A 16,232-nucleotide genomic window follows, 5' to 3' on the forward strand; every position below is an offset into this window, starting at 1 on the left:
ATACTCCCGAAATACTGAAATTTTGAGTCGACTCGTCCTGTTTTGGACACAGTAATAAAAAAATAAATGCGTGTAAACATGTTAAACTAGCATTATCAGCAACGGCAGTTCCCGTGAAAATACACAAACAGAAAAGGCTTTGTTATATCCAAACAATTTTATTAATTTCGCTCTAGCAGCATTTAAACGTTATGAGATTACCCCCGAAGGCGCTTTACACGCACTTCCGGGACATGACGTACTACCCGCGATCTCCGAGGGTGGGGCCCCCGGTGGCGATTTTTTACGTCATTTTGACGTCACGATCATCCGAAGCGCATCGGATCAGCAGAATATGGCCCCTGCAGTCGCGAGGGAGACCCTATTGCCACGTAGTCAAAAACGACGTAGTCGTATTGAAGGAAAAAAAAGTTTACTGAAGCGAACTTGTGCTCTCCTAACAACTCAATGAGTACACAGGCGGCGAAGCAGCAGTCAACAAAGGCTGCAAAGGCCTCTCAAGCGCGGACGTTCCCTGTTTTCCCTGTAGGCGTTGTAAAAATCAACGCCCCACGTGACCACCCTACAGCGCAGTTTTCGACCATCAAGTCCACCAGAAGGCGGAACGGAAAGGTTACTTTTGGTAGACAATAAAAAAACATTCATACCGTGACTCAGACAGCCAATAAAGTTCACTTACAATGTGTTGTTTAAAAATATTATTAACAAGTTTTGCATCAAACATCCGTTGAGCAAAAATGTACGCAAGTTTTTGGAAGGGTATGGATATCGCCACGGGCATGGCACGAGCCACGCCCCCCCCCCCTCTGCAACGGCTGCTGCCACGCAGAAGTGACGTCAAGTATAAAAATTACGTAACTTCCGATGACGTCACTGACCTTACGTCATTGCGTGTTTGTTTTTTGTTGCGCGCTTCGCTCACCTTACGAGCGCACGACAAGCCCGGCGCGCTCATTCTGCTGCTGGTGCTGGTGGTACCTGGTACACCTCTGTACCTCCGGAATTTCGGCGTGGTTCTTCAGCAATCGCAAGCCGAAAACATCTTTTGCTCTGTGCACAACCACTGCCTCACAGCGTTGTTTCGTGTTCATAAATATTGCATTTATTATTTTGATTAGGTATTTTGCAGAAATTTGTTGTGTTTAGCTCCGTAGTGCTAGTTAAAACGTGTCATTAACTAACTTAACACGTGCTGGTGTTCGTTGTCTGTTTGTAACTTCAAGCTTGCCATGGCTCGTGTTTTGGTTGTCGGTGACTCGATGGTAAAGTACGTGGAGCAGTACTTTCCGTCGCGTCAGGGCCTGGCTGGGAAAGTTTCTGCGCACGGAGGGACTCGGATCGAGCGCTTGCTGTCGAAGATAGCTGACGAGGTAGCTGGCTTTGATGTTGTGATTGTGCACGTTGGCACTAACAACGTCGACGACGGCAGTGTCAGCGTGTACAGGCACAAGTATCACCGGATAGCTCAGGGCATCCTCGAACGCAATCCGACCACGCATGTAGCTTTTTCTGCCATCCTCCCCCGGGGGCAGAACAAGTACAGCGGGGAGGAAGCTTTGTCCGACAAGCTCCGGCGCGGAAACTACCTGTACACGCGTGTGAACGCTGACCTGCAGGAGTTCTGCCGGGAGCGCGGCTTCACTTTCCTGGGCGGCCTGGAGAACGTGTGGCCCAGCTGCCTGGCCTTGGATGGTGTCCACCCGAGCCGCCACGGGAACAAGGTGCTGGCGGACTTCCTGTACCTGGAGGCCCGCAGCCTGGTTGCAGTCTTGGAGAGGAGCCACATCCGGAGGAGCTACCAGGAGAGCCATGCAGCGTTTCTCTGGAGGGGCTGGGTGACCAAGACCCTAAGTGCTCTTACCCTCTGCGAAGCAGATTTCCCCCCGCTCGGCTCGCATGCCTTCTGCAGCCAGCACGTGGAGCTCCCACAACACCAGCTCCTGTCTAGGAAGCGAGGCCTGCTGCCTTGCAGAGGCGCGACACCAGCCAGCTTCCAGCTGACCCTCCTCGGGGAGCTGGCCCTGCTCTTGTTGGTGGTGTCCGCGTTCGCTGCAAGGGAATCAAGACCTGGTATACCTGGGACATCCTGCCTTCCTCCGTGCCGCTGGGCCTGAATGTACCTGCAAAGGGAAAAGCTGGCAGGCACTGTGCTCAGGTGCCTTGCGCCCAGCCAGAGGTCGTCAGCCGAGGTGCAAGCACCATTCAGGCCAGCGTCGCCGGGGGGTCTCACAGGCATGTGCAAGCCACCCTGTTGTGCGCACCTCCATGGAGGAAGATTCCAGGGATGTTCGCCATGGTGGCGACGGTGAGTGGACACTGGTGTTGTCTAAGAAGAGGAGGAGGAAGGCTGTGGCACTGCGAAAGCCAGAACAAAGCTATGTCCCAGCAGTGAGCAGGGTGAGCGGTGTTCTGGCATCGGCAGCTGCCAACCACTTCAAGTGCGATCCACCTTTGCCAGTGTCTGTGAACCAGTCGCAGAAATGCCTGAAAAAGGAATTCCTGTGCTACTGCTTCCTCCGCTCGCTTTGGTAGGACAACTCAAGGTGGAGCCAACACCTCGCATGGCACTGCTCATGACAGCTGTGGCATAGATCAGCATGTGGCTTTCAGGCAGCAGGAGAGCTGTCAGGTGGCTACAGCTGCATCTGTTGCTCTCAGTACAGCTGCCTTGAGTGGTGCTGTGACTGAGGTCACTGGCTGCAAAATCTGCATTTGTGGGCAAGAGAGCAGCCATTTCACCGGTGGGTCTGGCACAGGAGTAGGTAATCTAGTCAAGCCTGGTCACATTGCTTCCAAGAGTTGTCGACGCCTGGTAGCTTTGATGCCGAGCTGTGGGGTTGCCACCTCTGATGTCCAGACCGATCAAGGAAATGCTGTGACCAAAAATGATCCAGGTCCCGAGACTGCTTGTTGTGATGCCCCGGATGCTATTATGTTAGTTGGAGGTGGAGGCAGCGAGATTGCTGCGGATGCTGAGTTTGACAGTATTGTTACTTTCCGGCAGTGCTTCGAAGCTTGGTGTGCAGAAGGCAGACATGTGTTTCAATTAGTAACTCGCACAAGAACATCACACCTGACTTGCGCGAGGAGTTTAAGTATAGTAGGGTTGTCTACAAGTGTGTTCATGGTGCTACAGTAAGGCCCCAGGGAACTGGCAAGAGAAATAATCAGAACTACAATGGTACTGGGTGTGGAATGTTTGTTAAAGTGGCCCTTGCTTCAAAACCAACTTTCCACTATGTGGTGACTGAAGTGGAGGCAGCGCATAATCATGATCTGCATTTGTATCCTTTGTACCCGCAGAGCAGGCTTCTGACTAGCGAGGAGCAGGCACAGGTAGTCAATTTACAAAACCTTGGTGTTCCGTCAAGAAAAATTCGGGAACAGGTCAAGAATATGACAGGAAAAACTGTAAAAACAAAGTATCTTAACAACATATCGCAAGGCCATTCTATTCCTATTCATAATGATGCGGCTCATGGAGAGAGAGAGAGAGGATAAACTTCTTTATTAGCAAAAAAAAATGTTGAGTGGTGTCCTCATTTCAGGACCCCATTCGTGGTGCCAGCTGCGACAGCCCTTTCAACCAACCGACGCTGGTCTTCCCGACTGGAACTGGACAACACGCTCTCCCACTGCTCATAAAACGGACGAGGAATTCCGTCCAACTTGGGGTTTTTCTGACAACCCCACACCATATGGTAGAGCGTGCCAGGTTCGCCGCAAAACTGACACAGAGCGGAGTGCTGGGTCGGGTACATTAGGCGCAATTTCGTCAAGTGGGGAAACGTATTCGTTTGAAGCAGCCTAAGTATTCTTTCCTGGGCTTTCGTTAAGGATTCGTGGGCCGGGGGGTAGATCCTGCACTCGAGCCTGTAATGCTGACTGATCTCGTGGTAGGTGAGCAGTGGGCTCGCAGCCTCTATCCCTCATGGTGCCCGGCGGGATAGCTCTCGGGCAGTATTATGGGCGGTGTTGTTGCCCTGGAGGATCGAATGGGCTGGAGTCCAGAGTATTTTGACTCGTCGGTGAAGCGGACGTTGAAGAAGAATATTTAAGGCACATTTGGATATTCTTCCATGCAGGTAATTTCGGCATGCCTGTTGGAGAAATGTTTGTGAAAAAATTGAAAGCTTAGTTGCGGAAGATCCTAACTTTACTGTTCATTATGAAAAAAACAACAACGGTGAGCTGAAATACGTCTTAATTCAGACAGCCTCCATGAAAAACGTTTTGAACAATTATCCCGGTATAATTTTTGTTGACGGAACATACAAAGTCAATGTAGAAAATTATGTTCTTCATTCGGTTTTAATTAAAGACAGTTCTGGTCATGGAAGGAGTGCATGTTATGGAGTTTTGAAAAATGAGACTACAGAAATTGTTCAGCCTATGCTTTCCAAGTTTGTTGCTTTGAATCCCATTGTACTTTATGCTTGCAAGGTTACAATGATAGACAAGGATTTAAATGCACTGCAAATTTTGGGCAATCTTATTCCAAATGCTACAATCTTGCTGTGCACATGGCACGTGCTCAGGTGCTTGGAAAGAGAGGCCCACGAGAAATCGAGGATGGAGTCTAAACAGTTAAAGCCCATAATTCATAATTTAATTTACTCCCGAAGCACCGAAGAGTACTTACAACGGCACCAAAGAGTACTTACAAAACTTCGATAAATTGAAAGTTATTGCCTCTAAGGAATTTTTCTCTTACTATTACCAGAACTGGCACTTGTGTACGGAACTCTGGGTTCACGCGCCCCGGCTAAATGACATGACGCTAGGCAATAATAGGAATAATAAGATTGAGTGTCATAATCAAAAGATAAAATCATAACTTCAATCACGCCTTCATCTGATTGATGCCATAGAGGCACTTCTAAAATATTTTGACAGAGACAGTGAATTTCAGCAGTTCGTCAAACTAAGGGAAATAAAACTGAGCTTAAATGTAGGTGCTATAGATGGGTTTGAGGTAGCAGTTGCATCGCATTGTACTTCGGAAGCGAGAAATAAACTACGGGAGCAGTACGAAAAGTTTAATGCATCAGAATACACTGTTAGCCCAAGAGGTAGCTCGTATCAAGTCGCTTTTGCAAGCAAGGAGTTCAGTGTTAACCATAATCTAACCACTTGCACGTGCAGCTTCCACGGTCAGTATGGCCTGCCCTGTGCGCACATCTTTGCAGCCCGTTCTTTTGAAGTTCTTTTTGATGCGGCTTGCATCCCGGAAAGGTGGCGAAAAGACTTTTATCTTAGTGCTAGCTCGAGATCTCCCCCTATTGCAATCACTACGCACCCAGTCACAAGTAGTGTTCAGCCACCTCCATCTGTTAAGTTGGATACTGCTCAGGAAAAGTATTGCTATGCATTCAAAACGTTGTGCGAAATGTCCAAATCATTGGCTAATGTAGTGGCAAACTGTGGCACTAACGAATTAATGGAAAAGCTTTCATCCTGCGATGGCTTATTTAGAAACTGAACAGCCTTCACTCGCAACCAAACAACCGTAAATTTGCAGGGCGCGGCTGCCCCGTTACAATTGTTCAGCAAATGTCTGCTGCGGATGCTGGCAGCACCGCAAACCTAAAGATACCTTTGGTAAAAGCCAGAACGGGCCTTAAAACTGTAAAGCGGAAAGTTTTCCCCCTGCAGAAAAAACGAATAAGCCTTGCAATGATAAAAGCAGACTTGTTTGTGTTGTATGGCCAGTACTCTCTCTGTGATAAATACCTAAATGCTGTAGAAAGGGGCACTTCATTGCCGACAGCGTGATTAATGTAGTTGAATTTCTAATAGGATGAAAGTTTCCTGGAATTAGTGGTTTCCAAGATGTCTTATGTGCGCAGGGGCTGAGGTTTTTCAAAATATATGGCACATTTGTTCAGATCCCGCACACTGGAAATCCCAACCACTGGGTTACTGCAACGAATGCTGGTGCTCCCAAGGATACCATTTATCTTTACGACTCCCTCGATCAGGACATTCAAACCGATACTGTTCGCCAAATTTGTAACATGCTGAAGTCAGCAGTCATTCGGCAGCAGAAAGCAAACCTACACGAAACCAGGGAAACATACTTGACTGTGGCCTATTTGCAATTGCAAACATGTATTACATAGCTTCAGGTAAAGAGCCATCCAGCCTTACCCTTAATCAGAAAGCTTTACGCGGACATGTGTTAAAATGTAAACGGACAGGTGCAATGGCTGAGTTTCCTCTCTTTCAGTCTCTTGCTGTTCTTGTGCGTCCGAAGCAGAATAGCTATACACTGCATTGTTACTGTAGGCAACCCATACTGAATACAGCGGAAATAGATTTAGAATGTCCCGTCTGCCTTAACCCTGTTCCAAAGGGGGGTGTGCAGCCTGCAGCTAGTAAATTAGGTACGGTTCCAGTGTGCTCGGACGAGTGCAAAAATGTTGCAAAGGACAGGCTGCAAAGATCAAGACAGCCCTTCTGCTAATTCAGCCTTTGTGTCAGTGAATTTTGTCTTTTGTCACTTGTTAATGCAGCAACTCATCTATATCTGGTCAGAAGTAGCTCATTTATTTTGATATGCTGGTTCATTCTTGCATCTGCTAACTTTTTTTTCCCCTTTCAGAGTACAGTTGTGTGATGTGCCAGTGCTTTCTCACACAGGTGTTCCTCAGCTTAATTTTTGCATTTTCTACCATTCTTTTTTTTCCTTTCAGAGTACGGTTGTGCGAAGTGCTATTGCTTTCTCATATAGGTGTTCCCTATGACGTGTTATTCATTGTTTTCCTGTTAAATGTCACCCATTGCCATTATGTATTAGTGATTTAGGTATGTCTGATTTTGTAACGAGCAAAATATTTGCTACTTGCAATATTTGATGTTAATGTGGGTACAAGTGCAATATTGAAGCACTCTGTTTACTGATAACTGTCAAACAGCAATTTTATGCTGTATAAAACATGGGCATTAACAAGAAAACTCACTTAGAAAGGGAACCTGCCCATCAAGGGGAAAAAGAAAATGTCCCACATTACGTTCACAATACTGCATGTCTCTCGGCGGAGCCTGACCGCTAGAGAGCGCATTCTCAGGTGGCGGATAGAGAGATGCCTTGTTCTTTTTTTTCTTCACAAGGCAGGCGTTTATGGCCGCGGACCAACAGGTTTTTTTAGAGTAGCTTTGTGACAATGACAAGATAACTGCAGCTTTAAGAGGCTATGATATATGTTTAACAACTATGTAGAAATGGTGCACGTCCTAATGTGTGCCTTTTCCTTCCTTGTGCAGGAAGCAGAGCGACGCCACCTGCGTGGACGTCAGTGCTAGCTGCGACTGTCCAGTCCTGTTCGTGAAAGTTGCAGTAGTACAGTTGCATAGTGAACCTCAAATGGTTTCACGGACGTGGCGACCACCCGCGTTCCATGAAGAACCTGCTCCCGTACTCATCAGCTCATTCGAATGTTGGGAAACGGGCGGTCGCCACGTCCGTTATGAAGAATGCACTGGCCTGGTCTTGCGGACACACCGTTCAGGCCAGTTTCACCGTGCACGTCCAGCGTCTTTCAGCCGCTGCATTCCCAGATCAGCTTCTTAGCAGCATAGCCAGCAAAGTTTTGAGCGACATGAGGAAAGCTACCACACCGGAAACGCTGCAAGAAACCCGCAAGAAAAAAGCGGCAATTCCATACATTTATGGTGTCAGCCACAAGCTCAAAATGATTGTAGGACGGTCGGTTGTGCAGCTGCTGTTCTCTGCCCCCAACAAGCTGGGCGGGCTCTGCAGGAGATTGAATATAGAGCAAGCAGTGGAGAAAGGATGCCCGACAAATAACACCAAGCCATTTGTCGAATTCCAAGACGCGCTGGTCTACGAGATACCCTTGGTGCCTTGTGGCAAATCGTACGTCGGACAAACCGCGCGTTGCGTCAACGACAGGTTAAGGGAGCATGCCAACACACTGAAGACCACCACGGGCAGCATGCTCGCTCAACACGTCAAGGCTTGCCGATGTACACCACACTTCGACAAATGTAGTGTCTTACGAAGATACAAGGGCCAGCGCACGCGCAAAATGTGTGAAGCGTCTGCGATACACAAGAGAGGAACCTCACGTGTAAGCACCTCTTCAGTAGCACTCCTAGAAAAAGAAATATCATACTTGTCAAGATAGCGTCTTCCATTGAATGTAACATTCCCTCTGTTTGCAAATAACCTAATTCGTTCACTGATCACGCGCACGGCTACTCTTTGATAACATTCCACCTATATATTCCGTTCTTTGTTTTAAAATAAACAGTTGTTAGTCAGCGCTTGTGTCGTATTTTCTTTCCTTTGTCCCCTGCATTGCGCTGTTTCGACAAACGCAATTCACTATTTAAGCACGTCATCAAAACAAATTTTAGAAATGTAAAAAAAAATTTAGGGCTTAATCTGTTAAAGCTACACCTGGGCTGTGCGGTGTGCTTTTGTGCAGGGCTTCAAACTAATTTTGAGCACTCAGAGACCTTTCACGCGGTTCTTTTTTAACATAGTCATTGTTCACACAGTTCCTTTGAAAATTACATCCGATAATGTACCGTCACGGATATCCTCAGCTGAAACGACAATACGGGTGCCAAGTGGGCAGGAGGGGTAAAAAAGGACAAAACCAAAGTAAACGCCATCTCGTGCCACCAAAATATACCTACGGGTTGCCATTTCTTTTGTTCTTGTTCTCAGCATTTTTCTTGTGCAAATTATAAGTACCTCTGCACAGCCATTACTGCCCTTGTCGCTAGCTCTGTAGCTGGAGGGAAACAGTTCAAAATTCTCCGTGAAAAGGTCGACATGTTTGCACTGGCTAACAATGTGCTCTCTTCGTGAATCAACGTAAATGGGCCGGGTCCCTGTGAGAGCTCTGTGGCAGTCATTGGTTCCATTTCAATATTGTTGCTTAGGTCGTCAGAATGCACTAACGTGTCATTTGCTTCTTTGTGGCACCTAGACTAGTGGGTCATAAACGAGTAAGCTGACCTCAGCACGTTGACAGAGCCTGCGAAAGGATGCAGAAAAGGCTGTCCTATTCTTGAAGCAGTCCACAATGTGTGGCATGGGGTTCATACGTCTTGACTCGTGGCTCCCGAGAACACCAAAAAAGCAACATTGTTTGTTTGTCCTTACTGTTTTTTTGGTCTGAAACTATACTTTTGAAGGTTTTGTATTTCCTGAAAAGCACACAGCTTGAACTAATGGGACAAAGCATAACCCTAAGCACACTGCTGTGAGACGCAAATTTTTCAAAGCAGGCGAGCCACCGAGGAAAGGTTTCTCTACACCAGCTGCAGCTTCCATCCTGCATTGCTATCTGCAAATGACATTATCATTAAAATGTAAAAATCTCTGCAGCCATAATTCTCTTCCGTATATGTTCAGTACATGAGCACTTTTCTACACCAGAAACACATTTCGCTGCGTAGTCACATTTCTGGAGCACCTGTATTCATATGACCTGTACCCTTGTTAACACAAAAATGTGTTGCGCTGATTTCGATAGTGAGCTACGCCTTCGGCGATTGAATAAGATTAGTAAAATCAAAACTGGCATCTTGACTCCCGCAGAAGATGTGCCAGTATAACGTATTTAAGAAGCAACAGCAAATACTCGCCGCAGCCTCGTAAGCGTGCTTCTCAAAGCACTTTACACTGCAATCAGAACTGAACAGGTATGCGGCGCTCGGACAGTTTTACTGGAGTGCGGAAATGCCGAAGAAAACTACGCGGAAGTTATGGCCAGCGTAGGTTTAATATGGACGCCAATTACAACCTACGGCTTTTTAGAACCGCCGACCAACATGAGACTCTCCCGTGGCAGATGCACTAAGCGCCATAAGCGTGTGTTGCAGTACACCTTGCCAAGCCATTTCAGATTTCATTTGCCGCACCAAGCCACGCCACAGGTAACTCGTGTGAGCGTCCAAAGCTCGTAAATGTCGCGGTGGCACTAAGGTGGCTCCCCTCGATCAGCCTCGACGGGAATGTTTTAACAGTTCAAGGAAAGAGGTAAAAGCGAGCTTACCTTCTTGAAAAGCACGACGGGTGTCTCACGGTGACGTCTTAGTCAGGGCGCCGCGCAATCGCCAAAAAATCCTCCGTCGCATGCCCCCGCGCGAGGGACACGAGTAAAGCATTGGGGTCGTTTACGTGGCGTAGGGTTGGTGGTGGTGGTGGTGGTAGTTGTTGGTGGTGGTAGTTTGGTTTGAGAGAGAGAGAGAGAGAGAGAGAGAGAGAGAGAGAGAGAGAGAGAGAGAGAGAGAGAGAGAGAGACGCAAGTAGGTAACGTCAACTTCCGTGCACCCCGCCGGGAGCTTCCATCGCTTATCAACTGCGACCGCCGAAGAACGCAAGAGAAGAGAGCGCAGGAGTTGACTGGAGTGGAGCCCGCGCCAACCCGCTTTATAGGGGGTGGTTTTATTGCGGTAACGTTTAGTGTTTGGGGAGTTGGTGCTATCACGTGTACACCACGCAGCTATCACGCCGCTAGCACGCCGCTGAGTCGCCAACGCACGCCGCTGACGACGTAGTTTGAATGAGTCAAGGATATAAGGCGCGTTCGTAGCCTTTGATTCTGTGTCGTTTTGTGGCGCAGTGGGTAGAGCACCATGTACCTTGCGTTCCGCCCGCAGCGTCGTGGGATCGAAACCACGCGCCGGTAACTGTCTTTTTATAGTGTAGGGGGAGGCTGGCTGCTGCGGACGCCGACACACGGGTTACATCGTGAATTATACAAATGCTCTGCATTTAAAACGGCTCTGAAATGGTTGAGAGTCAGGTTCAACCAAGGCTTTGGTTCAATGAGCCCCGCGACGCAGTACTTGAAAGCAAGCAATACGACGCTTGCCTGCTGTCACGCTATCTGTAGATCGAGTGATAACTGCGAACGTGCGAGAGATATCACGAAAACGCCGCAAATTCTGCGCGAACAAACACTTCCCATCTACACCCCATGCCAGAGAAAAGACAACACAAACCATGCGCGATGGACGAATGCGGTGCCGGTTGCTTACAGAGAGCAGCCAGCGATGAGATGCTTAAAGGAGCCATGAAGAGAAAATACAACTTCGTTTAATTTGGAAGAACTAGGATTCAGTATCTCACTCAGCTTCATTACAGCCACAAAAGATGTTTTTAACGAAAAGAAAGCAAGAAGTATTTAAAAACTTTGAAACTTTGCGCGACAGTGACGTGTTATGAGCAAGAATGACGTCACACGGGCCAACAATAACACATAATTATCAGTGCGTTAACTGCACCTTAGCATTAAAGTGATGCGGTCAAATAGAACTAGAGGCCCCATTACAGACGTCCAGTCATGTGTCGTCGCGACAGGTCAGTTAGGCGGCCGCCAATCGCACAAACAAGGTTCCGTGACGTCATAGAAAAGTTGCGGGAAGTTGGCTAGGGGGTCGTGACTGCTTCACACGTTTTCTTTAATATCTCCGTTATTTGTTCGAAGATTGCGATGATATTGGTACCATTCTTATCGGGACTAAGTAGTCTTTCTAATAAACCCAACTTGTAATTTGTCTTCATGGCACCTTTAACCAGCGCCCCGCGATTGCAGGCCACGTTTGAATTTCGTTCCTGCGACGCGTTGTAGACAAACAATACTGCCGCGAACCATGCATCGGATTTCTTTATTTATGTGTTGTTTTAACGCCCGGCTTCACCGGGTTGTGTTATCTGCATCCCAAGTGAAGCCCGTGTTCCACTCTATCTTATGCCGCACCGGTTATTTTATTTAATAGAGAGATTCTTTCGCCCTAACGTCACTAGCCTAGAATAGACTTTTTTGAGCTACAGTGTTCTCGATGTAATTCGATAGTCCAAGAAATACCCGGGCCAAAAGATAATGCCCGCAGAGCAGACGCTGCGACATCCGATTCGCCGACACTCGCCTTCGCACATCACTTTGTTGACTGCGGCTTTGCCGCCTCTGTACTCATTGAGTTGTTAGGGGAACCCAAGTTCGCTTCAATAAACTTGTTTTTCCTTCAAGAAAACTGCGTCGTTTTTGGCTACGTGACAGTACATTTAGGAGGTCTCCCTCACGTCTGCAGGTCACGCAATTACGTTCTGCTAAAATCTTATCGCAATTACGCCAGATTCAATTTTGTTCCCCTTACTCTTTTTGTAGAATTACGGTAACTCCCTTCGTTTTCTGAAATACGAAAACCGTTTGCGTTTTTTTTATGGACACTTCCTATGTTTTCCGAAATAAGGAAGCAGTTTACGTTTCCTTACGTAGACTTTGTCCGTAAAAGTACGGATTTTTTTACAGGGTTGTTTATAGATTTGACTTGTGGGCACCATTGTGAACGCCGTGCTGGAATGTGAAGCCGCCTAAAGCTACGTGCCCACTAGCGTCAAACTTGCGGTGCGGGCGACGCCGCTGGCGGCCGTCGGCAGGGCGGCGTGGCAAGTGTGACAGTAGTGTGCACGTAGCTCTACGGTGACTGTAGCAGCAAAACAGCCTCTGAACTGGTCGGCGGATGTAGTTGAGCTGAAAACAAAATTGGGAAAATTTGTAATTGGATGGTAACCACACCGCCGGGACTACGTAGTGCGAATCAAGTGGCAAACACCCATTTCTATTCGGCGCATGGCTCTTGCTGACCAGGATTAGACCTAGTAAATTAGCTGCGGTCTGCAACTTGGAAACCGTCGAAAAAGTGTACACGAAGACCCGCATCAAACAAGTTTTACGCGTGTTGCACCGTGGAAAAAAAGTTTTCACGTAACCTCACTTTTATGCTCAATATATATAGGCCTGCCAGCATACTGACTGAGGTTCATTGAACAGTGCTGGTGACAGATGCCTTTGAAAATTCTGGCCCCTTTCACCAGTTTCTGTTGGCCTGTGACGTTAACTTAGCCATACATAATTCCCTCATACGTACTCAAGGTATCGATAGCTTAATTAAGATGACAAGGGGCACCTTGAGTAATCTTGGTGACGGTATTGGTGACACCGCGGACCCCGAGCCCCCATCGCACGCTGTATCCTTCCGTGGCTAGGAGTTTTAAGGTGAAGGGTACAAACCACAAACGGTGGCCGTTGGAGCCGTGGTCAAGCTCCGGCGGATGGGCTCCCTGTCTGTTTACCAGGCAGGGAGCTCCGAGACCTCTGTCGGCATCAGGGTAAACAGAGCGAAGGAAGTACCCCCGTTCCCTGCTTTTTTTCCATGATGCATTGTTCTTTCAAAATTTTCTAAACCCACTGATCGGCCCCCCAAAAGGGGCCGCACCGAAACGAACTTTCCCCCATTGCCTGCCCTATCGTTCAAAATGCCTCACAACTTCCCCCGGTTCTTCATCATTGCATCCGAAGACAATACAAAGCCAGTGACATATACAGCCGTTTTCTTAATAGCTAAGTGCATTGAACATGTTGTAGTAAAACAGTACAAAGACAAGAAGCTGGCCTCTGGAGAAATCCTTGCAGAAGTAAAAAAAAACCCGGCACAATCAAAAAAGCTCCTTGAACAAAGCCTCATTGGCAACATGAAAATCTAAGACACTCCCCACCGAACGCTAAATACATCCCAAGGTGTCATATCCGAATCTGATCTCTGCAATGAAATTGACTCTGACAATCTCGAGGGCCTGCGCGACCAGGGCGTCATTGCAGTAAGGAGAATCACTATGCATCGAGAAAATCAGGAAATCAAAACCAAACATGTTGTCCTCACCTTTGACCACAGTTCCTTACCTCAATTTGTGAATGCAGGCTTTCTTCGATGTACCGTCTGACCATATGTCCTCAACCGGCGTCGGTGCTTTAAGTGCCAACGTTCTGGGCACACTACTAACAACTGCCGTGGGCGTTTAACGTGTGCAAAGTGCTCAGAGCACGACCACCCCAAAGAGAATTGCAACAGCACTTTGATTAAATGTCCGAACTGCAGTGGCCCGCACCAGAGTCCTTCAAACATTGAAGGACTCTGCCCGCACACAGCGTACTCAAGGACGTGTGAAACATTCAAACTTGAGAAGAAAATAATCAGACTTAAAGTCAACGAGAACATCTCTTACCTAGAAGCGCGTAAAAGGCTCAGCGCCTTTGCTTCTGGGAAGTATGCCGACGCAGCTCGGCGGGGGGCGGAGCAGCGTCTTATCACTGCGGCCACCCAGTAGTGCGAAGCAGACTTGGTGCCACCCCTGCCACCCAAGGTGCTGCCTAAGGCAGCCCAACCAGCTGACACAACACCTGTGGCACCCGCAAGTGTTGCGTCGGCCACGAACGCCAGGAGTGATGGCTCTGCCGTTGGTCCCCCTCTTCCGGCTACCGGACCTCAGGTGGCCATGGATGTAGATGTGGCGGGTCCTTCGACCGCCTCTGCGTCAAACACGCAACTAACGGTGGTGGGAGAGATTCCTTCTTCCACATCGAACATATTCCGTGTCGTAGGCCGCAAGGAGTCCATCTCGTCGCTGTCCCAGCACTCAGACGAGGACATGGACATGACACCATCTCGGCCAGCGCCAAAGGTGGCGAAAGAAGAGCGCTCCATGGCGGGGTGCGGAAAAAATCCAGCAGCCCCTCGTGTCACTGGCCCAAATCACACCTGAGTGTGGTAGGTGATACATCCATCCCGAGTCTTCACCATCCAAAATCGTTTTTAAACATTTATGGTAGTTACGCAGTGGAACTGTATGGGGTTAATTAAAAACCTAGATGATACATATGAAATCCTACACAAAACTCAAACAACCGTCCTGTGTTTACAAGCGACTCACTTGACCTCTATGCATACCAACATCCTAAACCAATACTCAGTATTTAGAAGAGACAGAGACAGCTGCTCGTACTGCTCTGTGGCGTGGCAATCGCTATGCAAAAAGCCGTCCCTTGTTAATCTATTCATTTGCGTACTGGCCTAGAAGCGGTTGCTGTTCGGGCAATTATCTTCAACAAGTTAACAACAATTTGCTCACTGTACATTCCCCCTGAATATTGTCTATCCAGTTACGAATTTGAGTCCCTTATAGATAAACTGCCAGAACCGTTTTTACTAGTTGGTGACCTTAATGCGCATAGCCCACTATGGAGATCGGAACGCCCAGATTCCCGGGGCTGCTTGATAGAAAACATTCACTTGTCGCCCGTAGCTTGTCTCTTTAACAAAAAGCAGCCAACATACTACAATACAGCACACCACACATATTCACGCATTGATCTGGCTATAGGCTCCCCCGTTCTTTTTCCGTCCATCGAATGGGAAGTCGATACGATTCCCTACGGAAGCGACCACTTCCCAGTCACCCTCAGATATTTAGAAAAATGCCCTTACAGTTACACTTCACATGCAAAGTTTAAAGAAGCTGGTGCCGACTGGGCAACGTTTAAAGAGATGTCGAAACTTTCTTACACATCAATAACACACTTAGGTATTGATGAAGCGTGCTTCTTCATCACAGCACATATACTTGATGCTTTTAGTGTTTCTATTCCCCAGACCTCCGGTACCACACCTAATCTTCAGAGGCCCTGGTGGAATGACGATTGCAAGAAGGCCAGAAAGGCTCACAAGAAGGCCTGGGGGTCCTCCGCAGGTATTCTACTACAGAAAACCTAACTTCCATCAAGCGTGCAAAAGCATGGGACGGCGTATCCGACGTCAGGCAAAAACAGATAGTTGGAGGTCTTTTCTATCATCCATAAATTCCTATACAGATGCGCGCCAAGTTTGGAACAGGATACGTAAACTGCAGGGGCAGAAAACATGTCACACCTCTTGTCAGCGCCACTGGCAATACACTTGAAGACCAAGCAAACACATTGGGACAACACTTTGAACATATTTCCAGCTCCTCTCATTAGACCGAGGCATTCCTGTGATACAAAGAATCTGTTGAAAGAAACCCTATTCCTGGCAACAAGAAATCTAATGATGGGTATAACTCTCCTTTTTTGCTGCAGGAACTTATGGTAGCCCTCAACACATGCCGTACTTCGGTGCCAGGAGCTGATAAAATAACACACACAATGATTCAGCACCTGCACATAGATACCCTCAATACTCTTCTCTTCTTGTACAAGATATGGTGTGCTGGGTACTTTCCTCATGCTTGGAAAGAGGCAATTGTGTTAGCTATATTGAAAGAGGGAAACGATGCCTCTTCTGTGACAAGCTATCGCCCTATTGCTTTGACAAGCTGCTTGAGCAAGCTCTTTGAAAAGATGATCAATAGACGGCTTTTCTATTTCTTGGAA

General features: G+C 47.6%; 1 protein-coding gene and 1 pseudogene across 1 annotated transcript; both read left to right on the forward strand.

The window, feature by feature from the left end:
* Positions 1-1,229: 1,229 nt before the first annotated feature.
* On the forward strand, positions 1,230-8,247 carry LOC144161960 (uncharacterized). The gene is made up of 2 exons (XM_077692505.1): positions 1,230-2,305; positions 7,267-8,247. The coding sequence occupies exon 1, from the start codon at positions 1,230-1,232 to the stop codon at positions 2,112-2,114; it is 885 nt and encodes a 294-aa protein (XP_077548631.1). The 3' UTR covers positions 2,115-2,305; positions 7,267-8,247.
* LOC144161598 (uncharacterized) lies at positions 5,493-6,466 on the forward strand (annotated as a pseudogene).
* Positions 8,248-16,232: the final 7,985 nt, after the last annotated feature.

This window comes from Haemaphysalis longicornis, unplaced genomic scaffold (genome assembly GCF_048455015.1).
Source record: "Haemaphysalis longicornis isolate Haplotype H1 unplaced genomic scaffold, Haemaphysalis longicornis Haplotype H1 scaffold_12, whole genome shotgun sequence".
In the NCBI taxonomy this organism is placed as follows: Eukaryota; Metazoa; Arthropoda; class Arachnida; order Ixodida; family Ixodidae; genus Haemaphysalis; species Haemaphysalis longicornis.